General features: G+C 39.8%; 4 protein-coding genes across 5 annotated transcripts; 1 reads left to right on the plus strand and 3 right to left on the minus strand.

Annotated features, from left to right (window-relative positions):
- Positions 1 to 1,619: 1,619 nt before the first annotated feature.
- On the minus strand, positions 1,620 to 2,132 carry LOC127799653 (LOB domain-containing protein 18-like). The gene has a single exon (XM_052333873.1). The coding sequence runs from the start codon at positions 2,130 to 2,132 to the stop codon at positions 1,620 to 1,622; it is 513 nt and encodes a 170-aa protein (XP_052189833.1).
- Positions 2,133 to 7,935: 5,803 nt separating this feature from the next.
- LOC127799654 (LOB domain-containing protein 18-like) lies at positions 7,936 to 8,448 on the minus strand. The gene has a single exon (XM_052333874.1). The coding sequence runs from the start codon at positions 8,446 to 8,448 to the stop codon at positions 7,936 to 7,938; it is 513 nt and encodes a 170-aa protein (XP_052189834.1).
- Positions 8,449 to 14,252: 5,804 nt separating this feature from the next.
- Positions 14,253 to 14,765, minus strand: LOC127799655 (LOB domain-containing protein 18-like). The gene has a single exon (XM_052333875.1). It carries the CDS (start codon positions 14,763 to 14,765, stop codon positions 14,253 to 14,255), a length of 513 nt encoding a protein of 170 aa, XP_052189835.1.
- A 5,817-nt stretch (positions 14,766 to 20,582) lies between these two features.
- Positions 20,583 to 27,303, plus strand: LOC127800159 (uncharacterized). Of its 2 annotated transcripts, none has more exons than XM_052334615.1 (9): positions 20,583 to 21,123; positions 21,861 to 21,903; positions 22,000 to 22,078; positions 22,187 to 22,232; positions 22,320 to 22,418; positions 24,825 to 24,893; positions 24,973 to 25,321; positions 25,461 to 25,615; positions 26,154 to 27,303. In XM_052334615.1, exons 1-9 carry the CDS (start codon positions 20,656 to 20,658, stop codon positions 26,946 to 26,948), a joined length of 2,103 nt encoding a protein of 700 aa, XP_052190575.1. In that variant the 5' UTR covers positions 20,583 to 20,655; the 3' UTR covers positions 26,949 to 27,303. The 2 variants fall into 2 exon arrangements, with proteins under 2 accessions (XP_052190575.1, XP_052190576.1); XM_052334616.1 differs by having other exon boundaries at positions 21,861 to 21,897.
- The last annotated feature ends 138 nt before the right edge of the window (positions 27,304 to 27,441 follow it).

The following is a 27,441-nucleotide window of genomic DNA, read 5'->3' on the forward strand; positions in this document are numbered from 1 at the left end:
TGATGCATGTATATTCATGAATGGATATATATATATATATATATAGGCCGTGAGAGCCTTGAGAATTATGCAGAAAAAAATTCCCTACTATTGGTGCATATGCATGAGCATGGGAACGAGTGCATAATATATGTAATAATCACGGCATGGGAAATTAATGTAAACCGAGAACTTATGAGTCGCGTTATACTAATATCTCCTCATAGAGTTGTTTATTCTATCTTGATTATCTCTGCCTTTGATTCTATATCTCCATGCTTTATAAATACACTTGCTGAGCCTTGTGGCTCACCTTGTTTACTCTCATGTCATTCCAGGTACAAGTAGAGCAGTGGTTGAGGGCGAGCCCAGTGGGGCTAAAGCCCAGGGTTAGAAGTGTACAGAGACCTTCCAAATTAGATGGTCTATGTTAGCATTTGTGATGAGGGCAAGTGTGAGAAAATTTTATGTTGTAAAATTTGTTAGTGCCCTTGTATTTCATTTTGTTTAGACTATGGTCTAAGATGTTGTAAACCTTTATGTTAGCTTCCGCTGAGTTTATCTAAGGATAGTATTATGGTGTTGTATGTTATTGTTCTATATCACACTTGTGATGACCTCCTTTCGGATATCCTATGCTAGCGGGACTATCCGGTAGTGGGCCACTACAGTTTTGGTATCAGAGCAACTCGGGCCGTGTGTTGGGACCGTGTACTAGCCTAAGGCTGGGGGTACTGGACCAGTTACCGTGTATTAGCCACAGGCTGGGGGTACTGGACCGGGGACACTGGACGGGGGATTATTGGTAGGTTATAAGAGCAAAAGTTGGGATGAGAGGAGTCTTTGTACACATAGGAATGACAAGTAGAGTTAAGGGTGTGTTTAGTGGTTTGAATGAAGTTAAGCTAAGATAACGTTCAAAAGATAATTTGATTGTGTTTGAAAATGAGGGGTTAAGTCCTTTATAGCAGTGAAGAGGTGATGAAGTGGTTCGCCGAATATTGAGACCATGTATTGTCTCAAGATGTCCATAGAGAGTGAAACCCACGGAATGAGGAATGGCTCTAGCATGGAATAATACTACAGGTGATGCCTATCAGTGACGGGTTTAATGCTAGGGACCACTGAATGCAGGTGGGAGGTGGCCACTAGGTTAGCTCATGTTGAGGGACCGTGACCCTCTATATGGAATAACCAGTCTATTGTAGAGACGATTAAACGCCGAAGACCTAGAGTGAACTATAGGTTATGTCTGGACTAAGCCTAATTTTCGTGGGGATTGTAGTGTCATGATAGTGCCACTAGCATGGCGCGGCGGTTCAGAAGTTTGTGTAGCTTGACTTAGGATGTAAAGTTCCAATCTTCGAATGAGATGACAATTAAGATTCGATATCATTTACCTCGATGTGATTAATTATTAAAAATTGTAAGAGGTTGAGATAATTTGTTTGTAATTGATATGCTATTGAGGGAAGGACAAGGGAATGAAATGTGAAAGTACTCAAAACATAACATTCATTCCATATGTTCAAATATAATACAAGAGATCAAGCCGTACAGTAAAAAAAAAAAAAAAAAAAAAAAAAAAAAAAAAAAAAAAAGAGGGGGGCAAACCATAAAAACTGATAATGTGCCAATGCTCAAGGACGTCGGCGGTGGCCAAAGATGACTGGACCTAGCTCATCAAGGTCATCCAAGAGCGGCATCTGGCTACTGTTCGTTTCGCCAGGGTGAGGTAGAGTAGCCTCTGGGATGGTGGGAGGACTAGAGCTCCAGTTGAAATTTGGATCAAATGGAGGAACAAGTTGGGGATGCGAAGAATAATATGCGAATAGTGAATCTTGCAAATAAGCTCGATAGGCTTGCAGCTCACTAACCTGTTGCTGAAGAGCAAGAATGTGAGATACACACCCATAAACAGGATCTTGAAGCCGGGCTTGAGCTTCAAAGAGAAGTGTATCGGAAGCCCAAAATCGATCATTTACCGAAAGTGGAGTCAAGAGGTTGACGACATTTCTGATAGTATAAACTTCACGAACGGTAGCAAAATGAGCAGTACCACTCTCACAACGAAAATAAGGAGCAAAAATGCACTGTGGATGACATCCTCTATTTAAGACTACACAGGCACCACATCGAGACCGGGGGTTCATTGTGTTGTGCCTTGGCATGATAGATATGGATTTGGTTAGATCTAAGCAAATCAGATATGTGTTAGATCTAATTGAATGGATCAAATCAAATATGGGTTAGATCTAATCTGATAAGTCAAATTAGATAGGGGTCAGATCTAGTGGGTCAAACCTGAAGCGGATCAAGTCCGGTCGGGTCGGGCCGAGTTGGATCGGGTCGAGTCAGGCCGAGTTGGATCGGGTCGGGTCAGGCCGAGTCGGATCTGGTCGGGTCGGGCCGAGTCGGATCTGGTCGGGTCAGGCCGAGTTAGATCGGGTCGGTTTGTGCCGAGTCCAGTCGGGTCAGACCGATTGGGTCGAATCGACCCCGATATGCAGCAGTTGCAGAGGCGACGAGGGTCGCTGTGGCGGCTGAGGGAAGCCGAGCAAGGGCCGACGGCTGTGCGAGGGAGTAAGCAACGGTGACTGCGTGACCGGATCTGGCCAAGGTGTCGGCTGATTGTGCCGGTGGTGATGGTTGGGAGGAGCTAGTGATCCGTGACTAGGCGTGAGGAAGCCAAGCGATGGCTTGTGGCTGATGGCGATGCAACGCAGGGGTGGTTGCCGAGCTGGCGATGGCAGTCGTCGGAGGTGGTGGCGAGGCTCGCGGTCGGTTGCTGATTGGCCGATTTGTGAGTTGCAGAGAAGAGGAAGAGGAAGAAGAAGATGGTGATCGGCGGGTAGGGCATGAGGAAGTCACGCGGTGGCTTGCGGCTGCTGGTTACGCAGGTGCTGCGATGGCTATGGTGGAGACGGCCGATGGAGGCGGTGCACGGTGGCTGTTGCCCTAATTGTGCATTGCAGAAGAGGAAAGAAGAAGGAAGAAGAAGGGAATTCGGGAGAAGAATGAGAAGGAAGGAGAAATAAAAAATATATATATATAATATATATACCAGAAAATCCTTAATATATATATATATATAAAAAAATCCCTAGAAAATAGGAAATGGAGATTTACTAATATTTCAAAGATTTTGGAAAAAAAAAAAAAAAGGGGTTCGGGCACGTGTTTTGAGACGGTGCACAAAAAAATCGAGATAGTGCACCAGAATTGAGGTGATGCACGAGAATCGAGAATTTGCATGCGTTTCAAGGTCAAGGCACACATACCAAGGAAGTGCTTTGAGGCTCAGTCAAAGGTGTTTCGGGACTTAAGATGAAGTGACTTGTGCAAATTTTGAAGTTAACACGCAAATCAAGATGATGCGCTTATTTCAATGTAAGGCACGAATATCGAGGTAGCCCAATAAGTCTGAGAATATGGAGATTGTAGCTTAAACAAAGATGATTGAGGCTAGGTTGGTAATTAGGTAAGGGAAGTGACCCCAGTTGGCAAGTGACGTCGGATAGTAAGAAAAGTCTCATTATCTTTGTTGAACATGAAATAATTCCTAGTTAGGAGAGTGGTGTGGTGAATATCTCGTTAAGCTCGAGGTATGGACTAGGGTGGTGCCATGATAGGTGCGTGCTAATTTGGAGTTTTGGGGAAACTCAATCCTCACTATATCGGGCCGTTTGAGATTTTGGAGAAAATGGATCCTTGGTTTACAAGTTAACGTTACTTCCTCAGTTGTTAGGGATGCACAATGTTTTTCATGTATCTGTATTGAGGAAATATGTGTCAAACCCTCAACACGTGATAGATTATCGAGATTTAGAGGTTAGAGAGGATGCTTCATATGAAGAAATGCCTGTTAGCATTTTGGAGCGAAAAGAAAAAGTGTTGCGAAATCGGTCAATTCCGTTTGTTAAAGTCTAGTGGCAACGTCATCCTCCAGATGAGGCTACTTAGGAGCTCGAGAATGAGATGATACGTCGCTTTCCCCGGCTATTTGACTGACTAGGTATGAATTTGGGGGACCAAATTCCCTTAAGGGGGGAGAAACTGTAACGACCCGTTAGTGGGTCTAGGTGTTATGGGTATTTTAGTTTGCACATTAGAGTTGTTGCCTTTATTAATTAACTGTTAAAAATATTATATGAGTTGGTAATGGGGGTAAATTAATGAAAATAATATTTGGTGTGAAAAAGTCTCAAAGTTGTGGGCTAAATGGGTTTGGGCCTTATTTGAATTAGACCATTGATAAATAATTAAATCTTAAGTGTAAATGAATTGGGTTGAACCCAAATCTCAAGAAAAGTGCATTGGGCCTTAAATTGGATTGGGCCATATATTTTGACTTGGGCTTGGGCTATATATTTTGACTTGGGCTTGGGCCATGGGCATAGAGAATGGTATCTTAATTAAAAAGAAAAAAGATTAAGAAAATGATAAAATGACCAAAATGGGTAAGAGATATGTGAATTGTGTGTGTTAGTATGAAGGGCAAATTAGAGAAAATTAAAAGGGAGATGGATTGAAAGGAGTTGGGAGACAAGTCTCCCACATTTTTTCCCTCCTTTTCTTCTTCTTACTTTCTTGTTCCCTTCTTCTTCTCCCTCTCCCGATTGTCTCTTCTTCCTCCATTGTTCTTCTTCATTGAAGCTTTAAGTGGAGACTATGGAATTTTCAATTTCAAGGGGGTGTCTTCATCTCTTTGGATTTGCAACCATCTAAGGCAAGTTCCCTTCCTTCTTGTTTCAAATTCAAGATCTCCTTCTTCTTCTTCTCCTTATGATTGTGTAAGTTCTTCTTCTCTTGATTATCTTTTAATGCAAGTTCTTCAACCTTGTTTCCATCTTAGAAGGCTTGTTTCCTTCATTTTTAAGTTGTTGCTCTTAAATTCTTATTCTCGGATTCACTGACCATGTTATGTTCTTTGGTCTATAACTCCTTGTGTTTATATCCAAATTGAGATCCGTTTGTTGGGTTGTAAACTAGACATCTTAAGCTTCATTCTAGACACAAGAATCGAATTTTTTGACTAATATTTGATCATGTTATAGCCTTGTAAATCCCTGCTAAGATCTGGAAATTTTACTGCTTTCGAGTAAACTGACCTTGTTGTACTCTTTAGGGTATAACTCTCTGTGGTTATATCCGATTCAAGGTCCGTTTGTTTCTGTATAAACTAGACTTGATAATCTTCATTTGGTAAATTTTTTTAGAATTTTTGGCTGTGTTTTGAGCCTACAGTATCCTTGTAAATTCTTGCCCAGAATCTGGAAATTTTCTGCTCTGTTTTTGAATAATCTGTTCTTGCTTCGGTTTTTGGGGTATAATGCTCTGTGGTTATATCCAAATTGTGATCCATTTATTTTTATATAAAATAGACTTCATGGGCTTCGATTCGGTATAAGATTTGAAATTTTTGGTTATGATTTGTACCCATAACAACCTTGTTGAATTCTATGTAGAATTCTGTAAATTACTGTTACAAATTCTGCCTTGTTTCGGTTTTTGTGGAATATCTCCTTGTGGTTATTTCCGATTTCAAATCCAGTTGATGTTCCAGAAACTAGACTCATTAGGATTTGATTTGGTATATCGTTTGTGGTATTTGACCAAATATTGAGCCCAGATTGGATTTTTGAAAATATGCTTGAAATCTGGAAATTTCTGAAATATGTTGTTATTCAACTCTTCCTATGTAGTCTATCCTTCCTACGTTTAAAATTATGATTTTTGTATAGTTCTTCCATTGTTTTTTTGAATTATTCTTGATAACCCTCATTGTTGGATAAAAGGGTTTTATTTTCCTTATTTCGATAAATCTTGCAATATTAATTCGTTTTCTTGTTGAACATTGCAAAAATCTAAACAGGGTTTTGTGTCACCCTACATTTCTTAAGGAATGACATTTATTCATTAGGGTCTAGTGTCATGCAAGATTTAGTGTTTCTTGCATGTATAAATTTTGATTCCTTGCGATTATCATTGGGGTAAAAATATACCGTAAATATTGGTTTGGGCATTTCTATAAGTATGAGTCAATAAATGTATTAAAATTTACCCTGTGATCATAAGATAGTGCACACTTTAATTTATGTAATTGTGCATGTTAAGCATGATTTGAGATTTTTCTTAATCATTGAGGATTGATATGAAATGGGGATATGCATATGTGATGCATGATTATGCTGATTTGCGCACCTATTATTTTGCGCGACGGCTAAGTCCGTGGATGAGAAAGGATATCCTATGAGCGCTTGACGCGGGTGAGGTGGCCATCAACCCAGAAGGCGTGGCTCAAATTGTTATCATTTGTTGATGTATTTTCCTGATGCATGTATATTCATGAATGGATATATATATATATATATATATATATAGGCCGTGAGAGCCTTGAGAATTATGCAGAAAAAAATTCCCTACTATTGGTGCATATGCATGAGCATGGGAACGAGTGCATAATATATGTAATAATCACGGCATGGGAAATTAATGTAAACCGAGAACTTATGAGTCGCGTTATACTAATATCTCCTCATAGAGTTGTTTATTCTATCTTGATTATCTCTGCCTTTGATTCTATATCTCCATGCTTTATAAATACACTTGCTGAGCCTTGTGGCTCACCTTGTTTACTCTCATGTCATTCCAGGTACAAGTAGAGCAGTGGTTGAGGGCGAGCCCAGTGGGGCTAAAGCCCAGGGTTAGAAGTGTACAGAGACCTTCCAAATTAGATGGTCTATGTTAGCATTTGTGATGAGGGCAAGTGTGAGAAAATTTTATGTTGTAAAATTTGTTAGTGCCCTTGTATTTCATTTTGTTTAGACTATGGTCTAAGATGTTGTAAACCTTTATGTTAGCTTCCGCTGAGTTTATCTAAGGATAGTATTATGGTGTTGTATGTTATTGTTCTATATCACACTTGTGATGACCTCCTTTCGGATATCCTATGCTAGCGGGACTATCCGGTAGTGGGCCACTACAGTTTTGGTATCAGAGCAACTCGGGCCGTGTGTTGGGACCGTGTACTAGCCTAAGGCTGGGGGTACTGGACCAGTTACCGTGTATTAGCCACAGGCTGGGGGTACTGGACCGGGGACACTGGACGGGGGATTATTGGTAGGTTATAAGAGCAAAAGTTGGGATGAGAGGAGTCTTTGTACACATAGGAATGACAAGTAGAGTTAAGGGTGTGTTTAGTGGTTTGAATGAAGTTAAGCTAAGATAACGTTCAAAAGATAATTTGATTGTGTTTGAAAATGAGGGGTTAAGTCCTTTATAGCAGTGAAGAGGTGATGAAGTGGTTCGCCGAATATTGAGACCATGTATTGTCTCAAGATGTCCATAGAGAGTGAAACCCACGGAATGAGGAATGGCTCTAGCATGGAATAATACTACAGGTGATGCCTATCAGTGACGGGTTTAATGCTAGGGACCACTGAATGCAGGTGGGAGGTGGCCACTAGGTTAGCTCATGTTGAGGGACCGTGACCCTCTATATGGAATAACCAGTCTGTTGTAGAGACGATTAAACGCCGAAGACCTAGAGTGAACTATAGGTTATGTCTGGACTAAGCCTAATTTTCGTGGGGATTGTAGTGTCATGATAGTGCCACTAGCATGGCGCGGCGGTTCAGAAGTTTGTGTAGCTTGACTTAGGATGTAAAGTTCCAATCTTCGAATGAGATGACAATTAAGATTCGATATCATTTACCTCGATGTGATTAATTATTAAAAATTGTAAGAGGTTGAGATAATTTGTTTGTAATTGATATGCTATTGAGGGAAGGACAAGGGAATGAAATGTGAAAGTACTCAAAACATAACATTCATTCCATATGTTCAAATATAATACAAGAGATCAAGCCGTACAGTAAAAAAAAAAAAAAAAAAAAAAAAAAAAAAAAAAAAAAAGAGGGGGGCAAACCATAAAAACTGATAATGTGCCAATGCTCAAGGACGTCGGCGGTGGCCAAAGATGACTGGACCTAGCTCATCAAGGTCATCCAAGAGCGGCATCTGGCTACTGTTCGTTTCGCCAGGGTGAGGTAGAGTAGCCTCTGGGATGGTGGGAGGACTAGAGCTCCAGTTGAAATTTGGATCAAATGGAGGAACAAGTTGGGGATGCGAAGAATAATATGCGAATAGTGAATCTTGCAAATAAGCTCGATAGGCTTGCAGCTCACTAACCTGTTGCTGAAGAGCAAGAATGTGAGATACACACCCATAAACAGGATCTTGAAGCCGGGCTTGAGCTTCAAAGAGAAGTGTATCGGAAGCCCAAAATCGGTCATTTACCGAAAGTGGAGTCAAGAGGTTGACGACATTTCTGATAGTATAAACTTCACGAACGGTAGCAAAATGAGCAGTACCACTCTCACAACGAAAATAAGGAGCAAAAATGCACTGTGGATGACATCCTCTATTTAAGACTACACAGGCACCACATCGAGACCGGGGGTTCATTGTGTTGTGCCTTGGCATGATAGATATGGATTTGGTTAGATCTAAGCAAATCAGATATGTGTTAGATCTAATTGAATGGATCAAATCAGATATGGGTTAGATCTAATCTGATAAGTCAAATTAGATAGGGGTCAGATCTAGTGGGTCAAACCTGAAGCGGATCAAGTCCGGTCGGGTCGGGCCGAGTTGGATCGGGTCGGGTCAGGCCGAGTTGGATCGGGTCGGGTCAGGCCGAGTCGGATCTGGTCGGGTCGGGCCGAGTCGGATCTGGTCGGGTCAGGCCGAGTTAGATCGGGTCGGTTTGTGCCGAGTCCAGTCGGGTCAGACCGATTGGGTCGAATCGACCCCGATATGGCAGCAGTTGCAGAGGCGACGAGGGTCGCTGTGGCGGCTGAGGGAAGCCGAGCAAGGGCCGACGGCTGTGCGAGGGAGTAAGCAACGGTGACTGCGTGACCGGATCTGGCCAAGGTGTCGGCTGATTGTGCCGGTAGTGATGGTTGGGAGGAGCTAGTGATCCGTGACTAGGCGTGAGGAAGCCAAGCGATGGCTTGTGGCTGATGGCGATGCAACGCTGGGGTGGTTGCCGAGCTGGCGATGGCAGTCGTCGGAGGTGGTGGCGAGGCTCGCGGTCGGTTGCTGATTGGCCGATTTGTGAGTTGCAGAGAAGAGGAAGAGGAAGAAGAAGATGGTGATCGGCGGGTAGGGCATGAGGAAGTCACGCGGTGGCTTGCGGCTGCTGGTTACGCAGGTGCTGCGATGGCTATGGTGGAGACGGCCGATGGAGGCGGTGCACGGTGGCTGTTGCCCTAATTGTGCATTGCAGAAGAGGAAAGAAGAAGGAAGAAGGAAGAAGAAGGGAATTCGGGAGAAGAATGAGAAGGAAGGAGAAATAAAAAATATATATATATATAATATATATACCAGAAAATCCTTAATATATATATATATATAAAAAAAATCCCTAGAAAATAGGAAATGGAGATTTACTAATATTTCAAAGATTTTGGAAAAAAAAAAAAAAAAGGGGTTCGGGCACGTGTTTTGAGACGGTGCACAAAAAAATCGAGATAGTGCACCAGAATTGAGGTGATGCACGAGAATCGAGAATTTGCATGCGTTTCAAGGTCAAGGCACACATACCAAGGAAGTGCTTTGAGGCTCAGTCAAAGGTGTTTCGGGACTTAAGATGAAGTGACTTGTGCAAATTTTGAAGTTAACACGCAAATCAAGATGATGCGCTTATTTCAATGTAAGGCACGAATATCGAGGTAGCCCAATAAGTCTGAGAATATGGAGATTGTAGCTTAAACAAAGATGATTGAGGCTAGGTTGGTAATTAGGTAAGGGAAGTGACCCCAGTTGGCAAGTGACGTCGGATAGTAAGAAAAGTCTCATTATCTTTGTTGAACATGAAATAATTCCTAGTTAGGAGAGTGGTGTGGTGAATATCTCGTTAAGCTCGAGGTATGGACTAGGGTGGTGCCATGATAGGTGCGTGCTAATTTGGAGTTTTGGGGAAACTCAATCCTCACTATATCGGGCCGTTTGAGATTTTGGAGAAAATGGATCCTTGGTTTACAAGTTAACGTTACTTCCTCAGTTGTTAGGGATGCACAATGTTTTTCATGTATCTGTATTGAGGAAATATGTGTCAAACCCTCAACACGTGATAGATTATCGAGATTTAGAGGTTAGAGAGGATGCTTCATATGAAGAAATGCCTGTTAGCATTTTGGAGCGAAAAGAAAAAGTGTTGCGAAATCGGTCAATTCCGTTTGTTAAAGTCTAGTGGCAACGTCATCCTCCAGATGAGGCTACTTAGGAGCTCGAGAATGAGATGATACGTCGCTTTCCCCGGCTATTTGACTGACTAGGTATGAATTTGGGGGACCAAATTCCCTTAAGGGGGGAGAAACTGTAACGACCCGTTAGTGGGTCTAGGTGTTATGGGTATTTTAGTTTGCACATTAGAGTTGTTGCCTTTATTAATTAACTGTTAAAAATATTATATGAGTTGGTAATGGGGGTAAATTAATGAAAATAATATTTGGTGTGAAAAAGTCTCAAAGTTGTGGGCTAAATGGGTTTGGGCCTTATTTGAATTAGACCATTGATAAATAATTAAATCTTAAGTGTAAATGAATTGGGTTGAACCCAAATCTCAAGAAAAGTGCATTGGGCCTTAAATTGGATTGGGCCATATATTTTGACTTGGGCTTGGGCTATATATTTTGACTTGGGCTTGGGCCATGGGCATAGAGAATGGTATCTTAATTAAAAAGAAAAAAGATTAAGAAAATGATAAAATGACCAAAATGGGTAAGAGATATGTGAATTGTGTGTGTTAGTATGAAGGGCAAATTAGAGAAAATTAAAAGGGAGATGGATTGAAAGGAGTTGGGAGACAAGTCTCCCACATTTTTTCCCTCCTTTTCTTCTTCTTACTTTCTTGTTCCCTTCTTCTTCTCCCTCTCCCGATTGTCTCTTCTTCCTCCATTGTTCTTCTTCATTGAAGCTTTAAGTGGAGACTATGGAATTTTCAATTTCAAGGGGGTGTCTTCATCTCTTTGGATTTGCAACCATCTAAGGCAAGTTCCCTTCCTTCTTGTTTCAAATTCAAGATCTCCTTCTTCTTCTTCTCCTTATGATTGTGTAAGTTCTTCTTCTCTTGATTATCTTTTAATGCAAGTTCTTCAACCTTGTTTCCATCTTAGAAGGCTTGTTTCCTTCATTTTTAAGTTGTTGCTCTTAAATTCTTATTCTCGGATTCACTGACCATGTTATGTTCTTTGGTCTATAACTCCTTGTGTTTATATCCAAATTGAGATCCGTTTGTTGGGTTGTAAACTAGACATCTTAAGCTTCATTCTAGACACAAGAATCGAATTTTTTGACTAATATTTGATCATGTTATAGCCTTGTAAATCCCTGCTAAGATCTGGAAATTTTACTGCTTTCGAGTAAACTGACCTTGTTGTACTCTTTAGGGTATAACTCTCTGTGGTTATATCCGATTCAAGGTCCGTTTGTTTCTGTATAAACTAGACTTGATAATCTTCATTTGGTAAATTTTTTTAGAATTTTTGGCTGTGTTTTGAGCCTACAGTATCCTTGTAAATTCTTGCCCAGAATCTGGAAATTTTCTGCTCTGTTTTTGAATAATCTGTTCTTGCTTCGGTTTTTGGGGTATAATGCTCTGTGGTTATATCCAAATTGTGATCCATTTATTTTTATATAAAATAGACTTCATGGGCTTCGATTCGGTATAAGATTTGAAATTTTTGGTTATGATTTGTACCCATAACAACCTTGTTGAATTCTATGTAGAATTCTGTAAATTACTGTTACAAATTCTGCCTTGTTTCGGTTTTTGTGGAATATCTCCTTGTGGTTATTTCCGATTTCAAATCCAGTTGATGTTCCAGAAACTAGACTCATTAGGATTTGATTTGGTATATCGTTTGTGGTATTTGACCAAATATTGAGCCCAGATTGGATTTTTGAAAATATGCTTGAAATCTGGAAATTTCTGAAATATGTTGTTATTCAACTCTTCCTATGTAGTCTATCCTTCCTACGTTTAAAATTATGATTTTTGTATAGTTCTTCCATTGTTTTTTTGAATTATTCTTGATAACCCTCATTGTTGGATAAAAGGGTTTTATTTTCCTTATTTCGATAAATCTTGCAATATTAATTCGTTTTCTTGTTGAACATTGCAAAAATCTAAACAGGGTTTTGTGTCACCCTACATTTCTTAAGGAATGACATTTATTCATTAGGGTCTAGTGTCATGCAAGATTTAGTGTTTCTTGCATGTATAAATTTTGATTCCTTGCGATTATCATTGGGGTAAAAATATACCGTAAATATTGGTTTGGGCATTTCTATAAGTATGAGTCAATAAATGTATTAAAATTTACCCTGTGATCATAAGATAGTGCACACTTTAATTTATGTAATTGTGCATGTTAAGCATGATTTGAGATTTTTCTTAATCATTGAGGATTGATATGAAATGGGGATATGCATATGTGATGCATGATTATGCTGATTTGCGCACCTATTATTTTGCGCGACGGCTAAGTCCGTGGATGAGAAAGGATATCCTATGAGCGCTTGACGCGGGTGAGGTGGCCATCAACCCAGAAGGCGTGGCTCAAATTGTTATCATTTGTTGATGTATTTTCCTGATGCATGTATATTCATGAATGGATATATATATATATATATATAGGCCGTGAGAGCCTTGAGAATTATGCAGAAAAAAATTCCCTACTATTGGTGCATATGCATGAGCATGGGAACGAGTGCATAATATATGTAATAATCACGGCATGGGAAATTAATGTAAACCGAGAACTTATGAGTCGCGTTATACTAATATCTCCTCATAGAGTTGTTTATTCTATCTTGATTATCTCTGCCTTTGATTCTATATCTCCATGCTTTATAAATACACTTGCTGAGCCTTGTGGCTCACCTTGTTTACTCTCATGTCATTCCAGGTACAAGTAGAGCAGTGGTTGAGGGCGAGCCCAGTGGGGCTAAAGCCCAGGGTTAGAAGTGTACAGAGACCTTCCAAATTAGATGGTCTATGTTAGCATTTGTGATGAGGGCAAGTGTGAGAAAATTTTATGTTGTAAAATTTGTTAGTGCCCTTGTATTTCATTTTGTTTAGACTATGGTCTAAGATGTTGTAAACCTTTATGTTAGCTTCCGCTGAGTTTATCTAAGGATAGTATTATGGTGTTGTATGTTATTGTTCTATATCACACTTGTGATGACCTCCTTTCGGATATCCTATGCTAGCGGGACTATCCGGTAGTGGGCCACTACAGTTTTGGTATCAGAGCAACTCGGGCCGTGTGTTGGGACCGTGTACTAGCCTAAGGCTGGGGGTACTGGACCAGTTACCGTGTATTAGCCACAGGCTGGGGGTACTGGACCGGGGACACTGGACGGGGGATTATTGGTAGGTTATAAGAGCAAAAGTTGGGATGAGAGGAGTCTTTGTACACATAGGAATGACAAGTAGAGTTAAGGGTGTGTTTAGTGGTTTGAATGAAGTTAAGCTAAGATAACGTTCAAAAGATAATTTGATTGTGTTTGAAAATGAGGGGTTAAGTCCTTTATAGCAGTGAAGAGGTGATGAAGTGGTTCGCCGAATATTGAGACCATGTATTGTCTCAAGATGTCCATAGAGAGTGAAACCCACGGAATGAGGAATGGCTCTAGCATGGAATAATACTACAGGTGATGCCTATCAGTGACGGGTTTAATGCTAGGGACCACTGAATGCAGGTGGGAGGTGGCCACTAGGTTAGCTCATGTTGAGGGACCGTGACCCTCTATATGGAATAACCAGTCTGTTGTAGAGACGATTAAACGCCGAAGACCTAGAGTGAACTATAGGTTATGTCTGGACTAAGCCTAATTTTCGTGGGGATTGTAGTGTCATGATAGTGCCACTAGCATGGCGCGGCGGTTCAGAAGTTTGTGTAGCTTGACTTAGGATGTAAAGTTCCAATCTTCGAATGAGATGACAATTAAGATTCGATATCATTTACCTCGATGTGATTAATTATTAAAAATTGTAAGAGGTTGAGATAATTTGTTTGTAATTGATATGCTATTGAGGGAAGGACAAGGGAATGAAATGTGAAAGTACTCAAAACATAACATTCATTCCATATGTTCAAATATAATACAAGAGATCAAGCCGTACAGTAAAAAAAAAAAAAAAAAAAAAAAAAAAAAAAAAAGAGGGGGGCAAACCATAAAAACTGATAATGTGCCAATGCTCAAGGACGTCGGCGGTGGCCAAAGATGACTGGACCTAGCTCATCAAGGTCATCCAAGAGCGGCATCTGGCTACTGTTCGTTTCGCCAGGGTGAGGTAGAGTAGCCTCTGGGATGGTGGGAGGACTAGAGCTCCAGTTGAAATTTGGATCAAATGGAGGAACAAGTTGGGGATGCGAAGAATAATATGCGAATAGTGAATCTTGCAAATAAGCTCGATAGGCTTGCAGCTCACTAACCTGTTGCTGAAGAGCAAGAATGTGAGATACACACCCATAAACAGGATCTTGAAGCCGGGCTTGAGCTTCAAAGAGAAGTGTATCGGAAGCCCAAAATCGGTCATTTACCGAAAGTGGAGTCAAGAGGTTGACGACATTTCTGATAGTATAAACTTCACGAACGGTAGCAAAATGAGCAGTACCACTCTCACAACGAAAATAAGGAGCAAAAATGCACTGTGGATGACATCCTCTATTTAAGACTACACAGGCACCACATCGAGACCGGGGGTTCATTGTGTTGTGCCTTGGCATGATAGATATGGATTTGGTTAGATCTAAGCAAATCAGATATGTGTTAGATCTAATTGAATGGATCAAATCAGATATGGGTTAGATCTAATCTGATAAGTCAAATTAGATAGGGGTCAGATCTAGTGGGTCAAACCTGAAGCGGATCAAGTCCGGTCGGGTCGGGCCGAGTTGGATCGGGTCGGGTCAGGCCGAGTTGGATCGGGTCGGGTCAGGCCGAGTCGGATCTGGTCGGGTCGGGCCGAGTCGGATCTGGTCGGGTCAGGCCGAGTTAGATCGGGTCGGTTTGTGCCGAGTCCAGTCGGGTCAGACCGATTGGGTCGAATCGACCCCGATATGGCAGCAGTTGCAGAGGCGACGAGGGTCGCTGTGGCGGCTGAGGGAAGCCGAGCAAGGGCCGACGGCTGTGCGAGGGAGTAAGCAACGGTGACTGCGTGACCGGATCTGGCCAAGGTGTCGGCTGATTGTGCCGGTAGTGATGGTTGGGAGGAGCTAGTGATCCGTGACTAGGCGTGAGGAAGCCAAGCGATGGCTTGTGGCTGATGGCGATGCAACGCTGGGGTGGTTGCCGAGCTGGCGATGGCAGTCGTCGGAGGTGGTGGCGAGGCTCGCGGTCGGTTGCTGATTGGCCGATTTGTGAGTTGCAGAGAAGAGGAAGAGGAAGAAGAAGATGGTGATCGGCGGGTAGGGCATGAGGAAGTCACGCGGTGGCTTGCGGCTGCTGGTTACGCAGGTGCTGCGATGGCTATGGTGGAGACGGCCGATGGAGGCGGTGCACGGTGGCTGTTGCCCTAATTGTGCATTGCAGAAGAGGAAAGAAGAAGGAAGAAGGAAGAAGAAGGGAATTCGGGAGAAGAATGAGAAGGAAGGAGAAATAAAAAATATATATATATATAATATATATACCAGAAAATCCTTAATATATATATATATATAAAAAAATCCCTAGAAAATAGGAAATGGAGATTTACTAATATTTCAAAGATTTTGGAAAAAAAAAAAAAAAGGGGTTCGGGCACGTGTTTTGAGACGGTGCACAAAAAAATCGAGATAGTGCACCAGAATTGAGGTGATGCACGAGAATCGAGAATTTGCATGCGTTTCAAGGTCAAGGCACACATACCAAGGAAGTGCTTTGAGGCTCAGTCAAAGGTGTTTCGGGACTTAAGATGAAGTGACTTGTGCAAATTTTGAAGTTAACACGCAAATCAAGATGATGCGCTTATTTCAATGTAAGGCACGAATATCGAGGTAGCCCAATAAGTCTGAGAATATGGAGATTGTAGCTTAAACAAAGATGATTGAGGCTAGGTTGGTAATTAGGTAAGGGAAGTGACCCCAGTTGGCAAGTGACGTCGGATAGTAAGAAAAGTCTCATTATCTTTGTTGAACATGAAATAATTCCTAGTTAGGAGAGTGGTGTGGTGAATATCTCGTTAAGCTCGAGGTATGGACTAGGGTGGTGCCATGATAGGTGCGTGCTAATTTGGAGTTTTGGGGAAACTCAATCCTCACTATATCGGGCCGTTTGAGATTTTGGAGAAAATGGATCCTTGGTTTACAAGTTAACGTTACTTCCTCAGTTGTTAGGGATGCACAATGTTTTTCATGTATCTGTATTGAGGAAATATGTGTCAAACCCTCAACACGTGATAGATTATCGAGATTTAGAGGTTAGAGAGGATGCTTCATATGAAGAAATGCCTGTTAGCATTTTGGAGCGAAAAGAAAAAGTGTTGCGAAATCGGTCAATTCCGTTTGTTAAAGTCTAGTGGCAACGTCATCCTCCAGATGAGGCTACTTAGGAGCTCGAGAATGAGATGATACGTCGCTTTCCCCCGGCTATTTGACTGACTAGGTATGAATTTGGGGGACCAAATTCCCTTAAGGGGGGAGAAACTGTAACGACCCGTTAGTGGGTCTAGGTGTTATGGGTATTTTAGTTTGCACATTAGAGTTGTTGCCTTTATTAATTAACTGTTAAAAATATTATATGAGTTGGTAATGGGGGTAAATTAATGAAAATAATATTTGGTGTGAAAAAGTCTCAAAGTTGTGGGCTAAATGGGTTTGGGCCTTATTTGAATTAGACCATTGATAAATAATTAAATCTTAAGTGTAAATGAATTGGGTTGAACCCAAATCTCAAGAAAAGTGCATTGGGCCTTAAATTGGATTGGGCCATATATTTTGACTTGGGCTTGGGCTATATATTTTGACTTGGGCTTGGGCCATGGGCATAGAGAATGGTATCTTAATTAAAAAGAAAAAAGATTAAGAAAATGATAAAATGACCAAAATGGGTAAGAGATATGTGAATTGTGTGTGTTAGTATGAAGGGCAAATTAGAGAAAATTAAAAGGGAGATGGATTGAAAGGAGTTGGGAGACAAGTCTCCCACATTTTTTCCCTCCTTTTCTTCTTCTTACTTTCTTGTTCCCTTCTTCTTCTCCCTCTCCCGATTGTCTCTTCTTCCTCCATTGTTCTTCTTCATTGAAGCTTTAAGTGGAGACTATGGAATTTTCAATTTCAAGGGGGTGTCTTCATCTCTTTGGATTTGCAACCATCTAAGGCAAGTTCCCTTCCTTCTTGTTTCAAATTCAAGATCTCCTTCTTCTTCTTCTCCTTATGATTGTGTAAGTTCTTCTTCTCTTGATTATCTTTTAATGCAAGTTCTTCAACCTTGTTTCCATCTTAGAAGGCTTGTTTCCTTCATTTTTAAGTTGTTGCTCTTAAATTCTTATTCTCGGATTCACTGACCATGTTATGTTCTTTGGTCTATAACTCCTTGTGTTTATATCCAAATTGAGATCCGTTTGTTGGGTTGTAAACTAGACATCTTAAGCTTCATTCTAGACACAAGAATCGAATTTTTTGACTAATATTTGATCATGTTATAGCCTTGTAAATCCCTACTAAGATCTGGAAATTTTACTGCTTTCGAGTAAATTGACCTTGTTGTACTCTTTAGGGTATAACTCTCTGTGGTTATATCCGATTCAAGGTCCGTTTGTTTCTGTATAAACTAGACTTGATAATCTTCATTTGGTAAATTTTTTTAGAATTTTTGGCTGTGTTTTGAGCCTACAGTATCCTTGTAAATTCTTGCCCAGAATCTGGAAATTTTCTGCTCTGTTTTTGAATAATCTGTTCTTGCTTCGGTTTTTGGGGTATAATGCTCTGTGGTTATATCCAAATTGTGATCCATTTATTTTTATATAAAATAGACTTCATGGGCTTCGATTCGGTATAAGATTTGAAATTTTTGGTTATGATTTGTACCCATAACAACCTTGTTGAATTCTATGTAGAATTCTGTAAATTACTGTTACAAATTCTGCCTTGTTTCGGTTTTTGTGGAATATCTCCTTGTGGTTATTTCCGATTTCAAATCCAGTTGATGTTCCAGAAACTAGACTCATTAGGCTTTGATTTGGTATATCGTTTGTGGTATTTGACCAAATATTGAGCCCAGATTGGATTTTTGAAAATATGCTTGAAATCTGGAAATTTCTGAAATATGTTGTTATTCAACTCTTCCTATGTAGTCTATCCTTCCTACGTTTAAAATTATGATTTTTGTATAGTTCTTCCATTGTTTTTTTGAATTATTCTTGATAACCCTCATTGTTGGATAAAAGGGTTTTATTTTCCTTATTTCGATAAATCTTGCAATATTAATTCGTTTTCTTGTTGAACATTGCAAAAATCTAAACAGGGTTTTGTGTCACCCTACATTTCTTAAGGAATGACATTTATTCATTAGGGTCTAGTGTCATGCAAGATTTAGTGTTTCTTGCATGTATAAATTTTGATTCCTTGCGATTATCATTGGGGTAAAAATATACCGTAAATATTGGTTTGGGCATTTCTATAAGTATGAGTCAATAAATGTATTAAAATTTACCCTGTGATCATAAGATAGTGCACACTTTAATTTATGTAATTGTGCATGTTAAGCATGATTTGAGATTTTTCTTAATCATTGAGGATTGACATGAAATGGGGATATGCATATGTGATGCATGATTATGCTGATTTGCGCACCTATTATTTTGCGCGACGGCTAAGTCCGTGGATGAGAAAGGATATCCTATGAGCGCTTGACGCGGGTGAGGTGGCCATCAACCCAGAAGGCGTGGCTCAAATTGTTATCATTTGTTGATGTATTTTCCTGATGCATGTATATTCATGAATGGATATATATATATATATATAAGCCGTGAGAGCCTTGAGAATTATGCAGAAAAAAATTCCCTACTATTGGTGCATATGCATGAGCATGGGAACGAGTGCATAATATATGTAATAATCACGGCATGGGAAATTAATGTAAACCGAGAACTTATGAGTCGCGTTATACTAATATCTCCTCATAGAGTTGTTTATTCTATCTTGATTATCTCTGCCTTTGATTCTATATCTCCATGCTTTATAAATACACTTGCTGAGCCTTGTGGCTCACCTTGTTTACTCTCATGTCATTCCAGGTACAAGTAGAGCAGTGGTTGAGGGCGAGCCCAGTGGGGCTAAAGCCCAGGGTTAGAAGTGTACAGAGACCTTCCAAATTAGATGGTCTATGTTAGCATTTGTGATGAGGGCAAGTGTGAGAAAATTTTATGTTGTAAAATTTGTTAGTGCCCTTGTATTTCATTTTGTTTAGACTATGGTCTAAGATGTTGTAAACCTTTATGTTAGCTTCCGCTGAGTTTATCTAAGGATAGTATTATGGTGTTGTATGTTATTGTTCTATATCACACTTGTGATGACCTCCTTTCGGATATCCTATGCTAGCGGGACTATCCGGTAGTGGGCCACTACATTTACCCTTTATTTAAAATTCTTACACTTGTAATGCAATTGTATTTTATTTTTCTGATAGCATATGGTGCAATTGTCTGCACAAGTTTTAAATGGGAAAATTTTCAAATCCAGTAGTTTTATTATTATGTTTTACAAAATAAATAAATAAATAAAATATAACGTGATTAATATTTGGTAAAAAATTTATTCATATATCTGATAAGGGAATTGTTTCAATTAAATACATATCTAAAGTTATAGTTTTGTGACGTGTACATGGTAACATGAGCCGATAGGAATTAGGAAAGGAATGGAATGGAATGGAATGGAGGGTCATAATAATAATAATCTAATAATCTATTATGTCATTCTCAATAAGAAAGCTGCTTATTCCGCAATTTATCCAAAACAACGTTAGTTGACTCGTGTATTTGGATTAAGCAAAAATTCGTCTCTAACAAAATGACCACTTTTGGAAAGCGGTTGACTTTGTCCAAATTTCTCTTCGGTCTTCGTCGGCTTAGATATCAGTTATTTACTCTCTAAATGTTAGAAGGGAAAACGGGTGAGTTGTAAACAAACTAAGAATTAAGATATTATTTATTTTAGTTAGAAATAATAATTGTATAATAATAGTTGGTTTAAAGATTATAATAATAATAATAATTATTATTAAGTAGAAATAAAAATATATAAATGTAGTGAATTATTTATTAATTAATTAATTTATTATGTGAGTAGATGATGATTTTTAAGATTTTAAGGTCGATAAAGTTTGAAAGGAAGGAAGCGTTAAATTTTGGAAACGGGGAATGTGAAAACTGGGTGTGGGTGTGGGTGGGGTTGGAGCGCAGCGTGCGCCGTGGGGTGACGGAAGTCACGTGCCGCACCGCTCAATCATTTAATACGTGTGACTCCCACGTACGAACGCCCAACCGCACCCAATCGCGTGCCCATAAATAAAAAAATAAATAGAAAATAAAAATAATTAACGCCCGTTTGGGGGAAAGGGGGAGAGATAGAGAGAGAGAGAGCACAGAGGCGAGAGGGAGAGAGAGAGAGAGACAGAGGAATGGGTAAGGTATCGACAGCCGAAATGAGGAAGAAGAAGAAAGGGCGTCCCTCTCTCTCGGATCTCCAAAAGCGCAATCTCAAACAGCTGCCGGATCAGCCAGAGGAACAGCATCCAGAAACCCTAATTGCTTCTGGCCCTAATTTCAACACGCCTCCCCGTCGATCCACTCGCCGGAACCCTAGCCTCAACGGAACCACTCCGCCCTCCGGGGCAGACCGCGTCAGCCACGATGAAGACGAGGACGAGGACGACGACGAGGACGAGCGCAAGGAGAAAAAGGTCAAGCTCGTGGTGCGTTTGCCCCATTCCAATCACCATTACTCTCACCCTAGATCGTCGGCGGCCAATTCCCTGTCCCTGAACTCGGCTTCCTGCGGCTCGGATTCGAATGCCGACGGGGACAATCACGATGTGCCTCTCAACAATCCCAAGATCAATGCCGCTGGCGTTGGATCTGGTGATCAGGTGTGATAAAATAAGACTCTGAATTTATCTGTTGATTTTGAAGCTTCTAGAATCTGGCTGCGCCTCTCTCTGCCCCTCTATTTTTGGAAAATTGTGAAAGAATTTGTTCTTCTTCTTTTTTTCTATTTTTAAAAAAATCTTGTGCCTTGGTGTTTCAGTTTCTCTTGTGATTTAAATTGGTTGCTATTTCGCGCGTAAGCCGCTGGGACTTTCTTGTACGGTCGCCCCGTTGGCTTTCAGGGTCGAGACTGAGTGCATGCGTCTTGACTGGGTTACAGTTTCGGATATTTTTACATATACTCATAAATATGGGCAAACCTGTTCTTTGATTTTTTTAATGTTTACATGCTTCTTTTTATTTTCAATTTCTGTAACCTGGCTGGGTTTTTAGTTTTTAACTTCTCGATATTATACTTACTATTATTAAATATATTCTTTTGATTGTTTGTATTCAGTCAATTTTTATTTTTGTGCAAAGGATAAGCCCACCATCATGTCTTGAAAAAAGTTTTGATTTGTCTTTTGTTTGATTATTATTTTCAATTATTGTCACATGTACTTCCCCTTCTGTCGCTGTTTAATTCTCTGACTCTTGTGAATGAACTTTTTCACTGTACCCTCCCTTTGATGAATCTTCAATAAATGCTGGTCTCTTTCCAGTCTTATGTTTCCTTCATATTCTTATTCTTCTTCATCTCTTCTAACCCAGTCACTGGTATTGGATTAATTTTTTGCAGTTAGAAAAGGTTCAGAAAGCGATGGACACTCTACATGGTTCCGGTCAAATTCCCCATTCTTGAACTAAAGGCAGTTTGTTGAGAATTCCCAGTAGTAGTTTTTTAATTTAATCTAACTATGTCCTTTATTTGTGAACAGGGTCGCAGTTGGAAACTGGCCCCACAACACCTTTGCCAGATAAAAAGTTTTTGGTCTTCATTCTTGATAGGCTTCAAAAGTGTGTGTTTTCTTTTATAGCTTATAAGATTTTTTTTCTGCCTCTTATTTTCTTATACTATTCCGTTTTGGTTTGCGAGCTCATTGGTTTTTATTTACTGAGCTGCAGGAAAGATACTTACGGGGTATTCTCAGAGCCTGTTGATCCGAATGAGGTGCTTCTTTTGGAAATGTTACATTTCAATGATGATTCTTATCTTCCCCATTTTTTAAATTGGTACTGAAACAGCTTTTTTATTCAGCTTCCTGATTACCATGAAATTATAGAGCACCCAATGGATTTTGGAACTGTGAGGAGGAAACTAGAGGACGGGCATTATCCTAACTTGGATGAGTTTGAGGTTGGTTTTTGACTGTCTTAGCTGATTTGCGAGGTTGATAGTTTTGTTTTTAGCTGTTGTTAGTTGGAGTTTTTGCTAAAAAAAGGAAAAAGCAGCTAGGAGTTAATTGGGGGTTACATGATTAATGTCTAGCTCTCGGCCAATCTGTGGATCTTTTATGGTTTTATTTTGTGAATATGGCTATCTAAAACGTGGCTTCATGTTGCTCCCCTGAATGAACCTCCTTGGCTTCATTTTCTTATTCTTGAGTTCTTTTACTAGTTCTGGTAAGGGTCATGTTGAACTTAATGTCTGCCAATATTGTCGACCTGAGTTGCTCTCAGTTTACTGAGAAAGACATGGGTTATCACTTATCAGGCTGAAACGAGTAACGGGAAATAAATGCTGGGATTCATGTTGAGTAAATGTTCTGAGCTTTCAGTAGGCATTAGTCCTGATGCTTGATGGAAATAATTGCTGGAAAATACTTTTGAAATAGATTTTCATTTGAACAGTGGTTAGTAACTGCACAAATGTTATAGATTCAAATATTGTTTTGATGTGAATATTCTATTCGTGCTCTGGAAAATAGGTTAGTTAATGTGAAACTTCCATGGTTAGCTAAAAAAAAAAACTTGCATTTGCATGCTGTGCGCACTTAATCCATTTTGCCATGTATTTATGTTCTTGATTGCTATTTCTAGTCTACTTTAACCTTTTCCAAGTCTTCCGCCTGTTTTCTACTAAAGGATGACCCATTGCCCAAGGCTTGTTTTGGTCTCTTTTATACGTACTTTTACCCTTTGCAAAGGGGTCTTTTCCGGAACTTGAACTTGTGACCGTTTAGTCGCAAAGGAGCAATTTTATTGCTGCCACCAAAGCACACCCTCTTCTATCTTCCTTTATACTACTCCTAAATGTTGTAAATAACATTATTCACATTTGATGTACCTTGAATTGACTGTTGATGCAGACACTGGCTTGTCCCTTGAATTTCAGGTTGACAAGGTGGATGGGATAACCAAACAAATCTATTAGTTTTGTATGTTGCAGAGGAGGAACCATTCCATTATTAAAATTAATCAAATTATCAAGTGATGTTTTTTGTTTTTGACCTAGAAATGTCTGCTAGGTTCGTGAGGAAGACTTGAATGAGTTACAATTCTGCATCTAGCCCTAGTCAAGGAAACAAGTAAATTGATTAGCTCATCAAATATCATTGGTGTAAAGATGGGTTCACCTCTACAACCACGGGGAAAAGTCCAGAGTTGAACTGAGGGGACCTCCTGGAGAATTTTACCATCAGTCCCCATTATTCTATTAGGCTACCACCCTTGGTGTTGAAGCCCATTTTCTGTATGAGACAGATATATCTATATCTAATATGGTTCTTGATCTATGGATTTCATCCTAACATTTCTACTTCAATATAATTTGATTGATATTGTCCACTAGATTTTTGGCTATCCTTCCGGGATACTTTTCATGTTCAGCACAGTTCTACTCTTGTTATATTATTTATATCCATACCACTTGACTTAATGAGTGTTTCAATAAGTTATAATTTTTCTTCCTCTTCTTCCATTTTAAGACACCAAATCTATTCTGTAGTATGAAGGCATATAAGGAATAGGGAATCTTTAATGTTGTGGCTATTTGAGTTAACAAATTTACTTTGATTTCGTGACATTGAAAGTCCTTAATGTGGATCTGGATAGCCTATGCCTATACTTTCTGTGGTGCATGTGCTGGTTCCTGCTACCTGACCTTACCTATTTTTGACCGTGCACTATGGTCATTAAGAAGAATGCCATTCCTGAAGTGGCCTTAATGAAGATTTCTCTTCTATATTTTAGCGAAATTTGTCATAATTTCCAGGCTGGGCCCATGTGTCCTTGTTAATAGATTGTAATGTACTTGGTTCTACTTTCTGCAATCACATGAATGTTGGTGATGACCCTTCAAACTGATTGAATTAGTTCTTCTTTCAGAGTGATAATAATAAAATGTAGCATATTAATTGTTAGATGGATCTTATATCATGTTCCTTGTATGAGCTATGTTTTTAATTCATGACCAGATGACATTGCTGGAAGTTATTGCCAGGTCACAAATTTTAACTGGCAGAGTGTTTAATGGTTTGAGAAAATAACATTATTATTCCTACGTGCTTGAGGATTTTACAATAAAATTTTTATTACTTTGGTTCAGTTAATAAAATCAAATGATATGCTTTTTATTCTTTCTAAATTAAAATTCGAGAATTTACTATGGCTGAAACTCTTGTTTTCTCCATGAGCTAGCAAAATTTTGATTTTGCTACTTCCCATGTAGAGTTGACTTGATTCTTTTTATTTCTGTTTTGGCATTTGCTAAAATATCCAATACTACTTCTAAGGCTTTTGAACTTTTATTTTGGTTATGCAGGCAGATGTCTCCTTGATATGTACAAATGCAATGCTGTATAATGCTCCAGATACCATTTACTATAGACAGGTATGTTTGTGCTAGGTTCACTCCAAGTTTGCCAATTCAGTTTATTTTACTGTACTTTCAATGTTCCAACTTGCTGTAGGCACGGTCCATAAAAGATCTGGCGAAGAGGGACTTTGAAAATTTGAGACAAGTCAATGATGATGGTGAACCAGAACCAAAAATTGTGAGGAGAGGCAGACCACCTAGCAAGAATTTGAAAAAGTCTGTCGGAAGTCCTCCATTTGAGCGTGTTGGTCCTGAGTCCTCGTCTGATGCAACTCTTGCTACTGTTGGAGATAATGCAATTGGATCTAATTCTTACAATCTGAGAAAGGCACCTATGCCATTCAGATTTCGTTCGGATGATTCATTATTTAGGGCTGCTCACCAATCCCGCAATAGTGAAACAGGCACAGACTGGTTATCTGAATGGAATAGCGAATTTCCAGGTTCAGTAGTTGCTCTTACTGTTATCCACCTTGAACATGATATTTAATTTACTAATTTTGAATATTTTCTTTGTGGCCACTTTTATGTACTATAAGGCTCTCTCTCTTTTTCTTTTTTCTTTTTTTATCTGGTTTGCAGCTTCTGTTTTAAAGGCCGAGGCAAAATATGGAAAGAAACAATTTCCTTTAGATGAGAACAGGCGTGCCACCTACAAACAATTCCATCCTTCAGCTTTTGCTCATGATCCATCTGCATTGACTACCCTCAATGGAGACATAAAACAGCTGATGGGGGTATGCCTTTGATGGAATCATATTCACATTCTTTGCGTTTTTAGCTGGTTAATGGAGCTACTGTTTAATAAATAATAACCATGAATGTTTCAAGCACTGGTATTGAAATGTTTTCTATTACTAGTTCTTGTAGTAATTGTTAAGCATCCTACCTTGTGAGAAAGATGTTTGGCCTGGTAATTTTTGGGGAAATCTATGAGTGTTGGTTTGTCAAATAATCTTTAGGTGTGAGGCATATATTAGCTCACTGACAATTGCTGAAGGCACAAGCTAATGGGGCCAGTTCTGTATAATATACTTAATGCCCTTTCCTGAGTGTAATGAGGCTGCATCCTGTATTTGGAGAGTGGGCAGGTTGGGGTTGTGAGCTGTCCTGATATTATATTGTCAGATCTATTTTCAGATGCCTAAAGCTTTTGGGACAGTTTGTTTCTTGACACAACTCACTCCTGATCATGAATCTATTTTTAGTGTTTCGGTGCATGCTGAATATTATGAACTTGATGCATTTCCTGTTTTCCTTTTTTCCACAATTCAGGTAGGTGTACATTCAGAGCATGGTTATGCAAGAAGCTTAGCACGGTTTGCTGCAAATCTTGGGCCAGTTGCTTGGAAGATTGCTTCAAGGAAAATTGAGCATGTTCTGCCACCTGGAGTAAAATTTGGTCCTGGTTGGGTAGGAGATGATGGGGTATCATCACGTTCACCATCTGCATTACAGGAGCAGAAATATTCAAACAATTTGGTCCATGATGCACATCCACAGGAACGAGTTGAAGGTGTTAGTGGACATAATTCCAACAACGAGTCAGATGTATCGAAGAGCGGTTTTGGTGGAATAAGCCCAGGACCTTCCTTCCAGACTCAGCAGAAGCTCATACTTCAGCCCCATAGGAGTGGTTTCAATGGCGTCTCAGGTTATGATCTTTCCTCTCAGATGGGGATGGTAAGAGGACGACTACCATTGTCAACAGGTCAATCTGGGCTGGAAGAGGCTTCCGTGCCTTCTCAGATGCTTGGTGTGGTTCCCAGAGGGAATACATCATTGACTCCTCCATCGGTGCCTAATCATATAATACCAGAATCCAACCTGCCCGGAAATTCTAACAGTACACATGAAAACATTGCAACTCGAGTTACAGCACCCAATTCACGTGCAGCAGCAGCACCTGAAGTGGCCTGGCAGGGATTCTCATCGCAGCAGCAAAAACAGTATTCTCACCCAGTTCCACCACCTGACCTGAATGTCAGATTCCAGGCACCAGGTTCGCCTCGTTCTAGTTCTCGCAATATGGGGTCACCGCAACACCCAGATTTAGCATTGCAGCTGTGATGTGAGTTGGAGTGCTAATTTTTCTTACTGGACTTGGGCGTGAGAAGAGGGAGATTGCCGCTGCCTGCTGGGAATAAGTGGGGGATCAAAAATCCCAGTGCTGGAGATATTATGGGCAGACAGACCCAACCTCTGATACCTGATTGGTGTTTCAGGTCAGTTATAGAATTGGAGTTAGAATAGGATAGAGCGTAGGGGGAAGAAGTCTTGTACAGATTAATGTACCAATTTTTTAGGGTTAAAACCACAGAATCTTATTGCCAAGATCTGAATTGGTTTTCAGTTGGATACTTTAAATTAATTACTAATTGAATAAATAGCAAAAAAAGCCGCAGGAAATGTATTATTATTGTTATTGTTAGTATTATTATTATTATTAGTAGTAGTAGTAGTTTAATGTTGCGGACAAACCATGTTGGAATTATGGGCATATATGGATATAGTGATTGATGGCTGCGATGCTTTGGGTTCTTTTCTGACCTGGTGGCTGATG

This window comes from Diospyros lotus, chromosome 4, assembly GCF_014633365.1.
Source record: "Diospyros lotus cultivar Yz01 chromosome 4, ASM1463336v1, whole genome shotgun sequence".
Taxonomy (NCBI): domain Eukaryota; kingdom Viridiplantae; phylum Streptophyta; class Magnoliopsida; order Ericales; family Ebenaceae; genus Diospyros; species Diospyros lotus.

Coding starts and splice junctions, on each gene's coding strand:
- LOC127800159 (XM_052334615.1), top strand. CDS start 20,656: ATGGGTAAGGTATCGACAGCCGAAATGAGGAAGAAGAAGAAAGGGCGT. Junction 21,904..21,999: donor GGACACTCTACATGGTTCCG/GTCAAATTCCCC, acceptor ATTTGTGAACAG/GGTCGCAGTTGGAAACTGGC. Junction 25,616..26,153: donor ACATAAAACAGCTGATGGGG/GTATGCCTTTGA, acceptor TCCACAATTCAG/GTAGGTGTACATTCAGAGCA.
- LOC127799655 (XM_052333875.1), bottom strand. CDS start 14,765: ATGAACCCCCGGTCTCGATGTGGTGCCTGTGTAGTCTTAAATAGAGGA.
- LOC127799654 (XM_052333874.1), bottom strand. CDS start 8,448: ATGAACCCCCGGTCTCGATGTGGTGCCTGTGTAGTCTTAAATAGAGGA.
- LOC127799653 (XM_052333873.1), bottom strand. CDS start 2,132: ATGAACCCCCGGTCTCGATGTGGTGCCTGTGTAGTCTTAAATAGAGGA.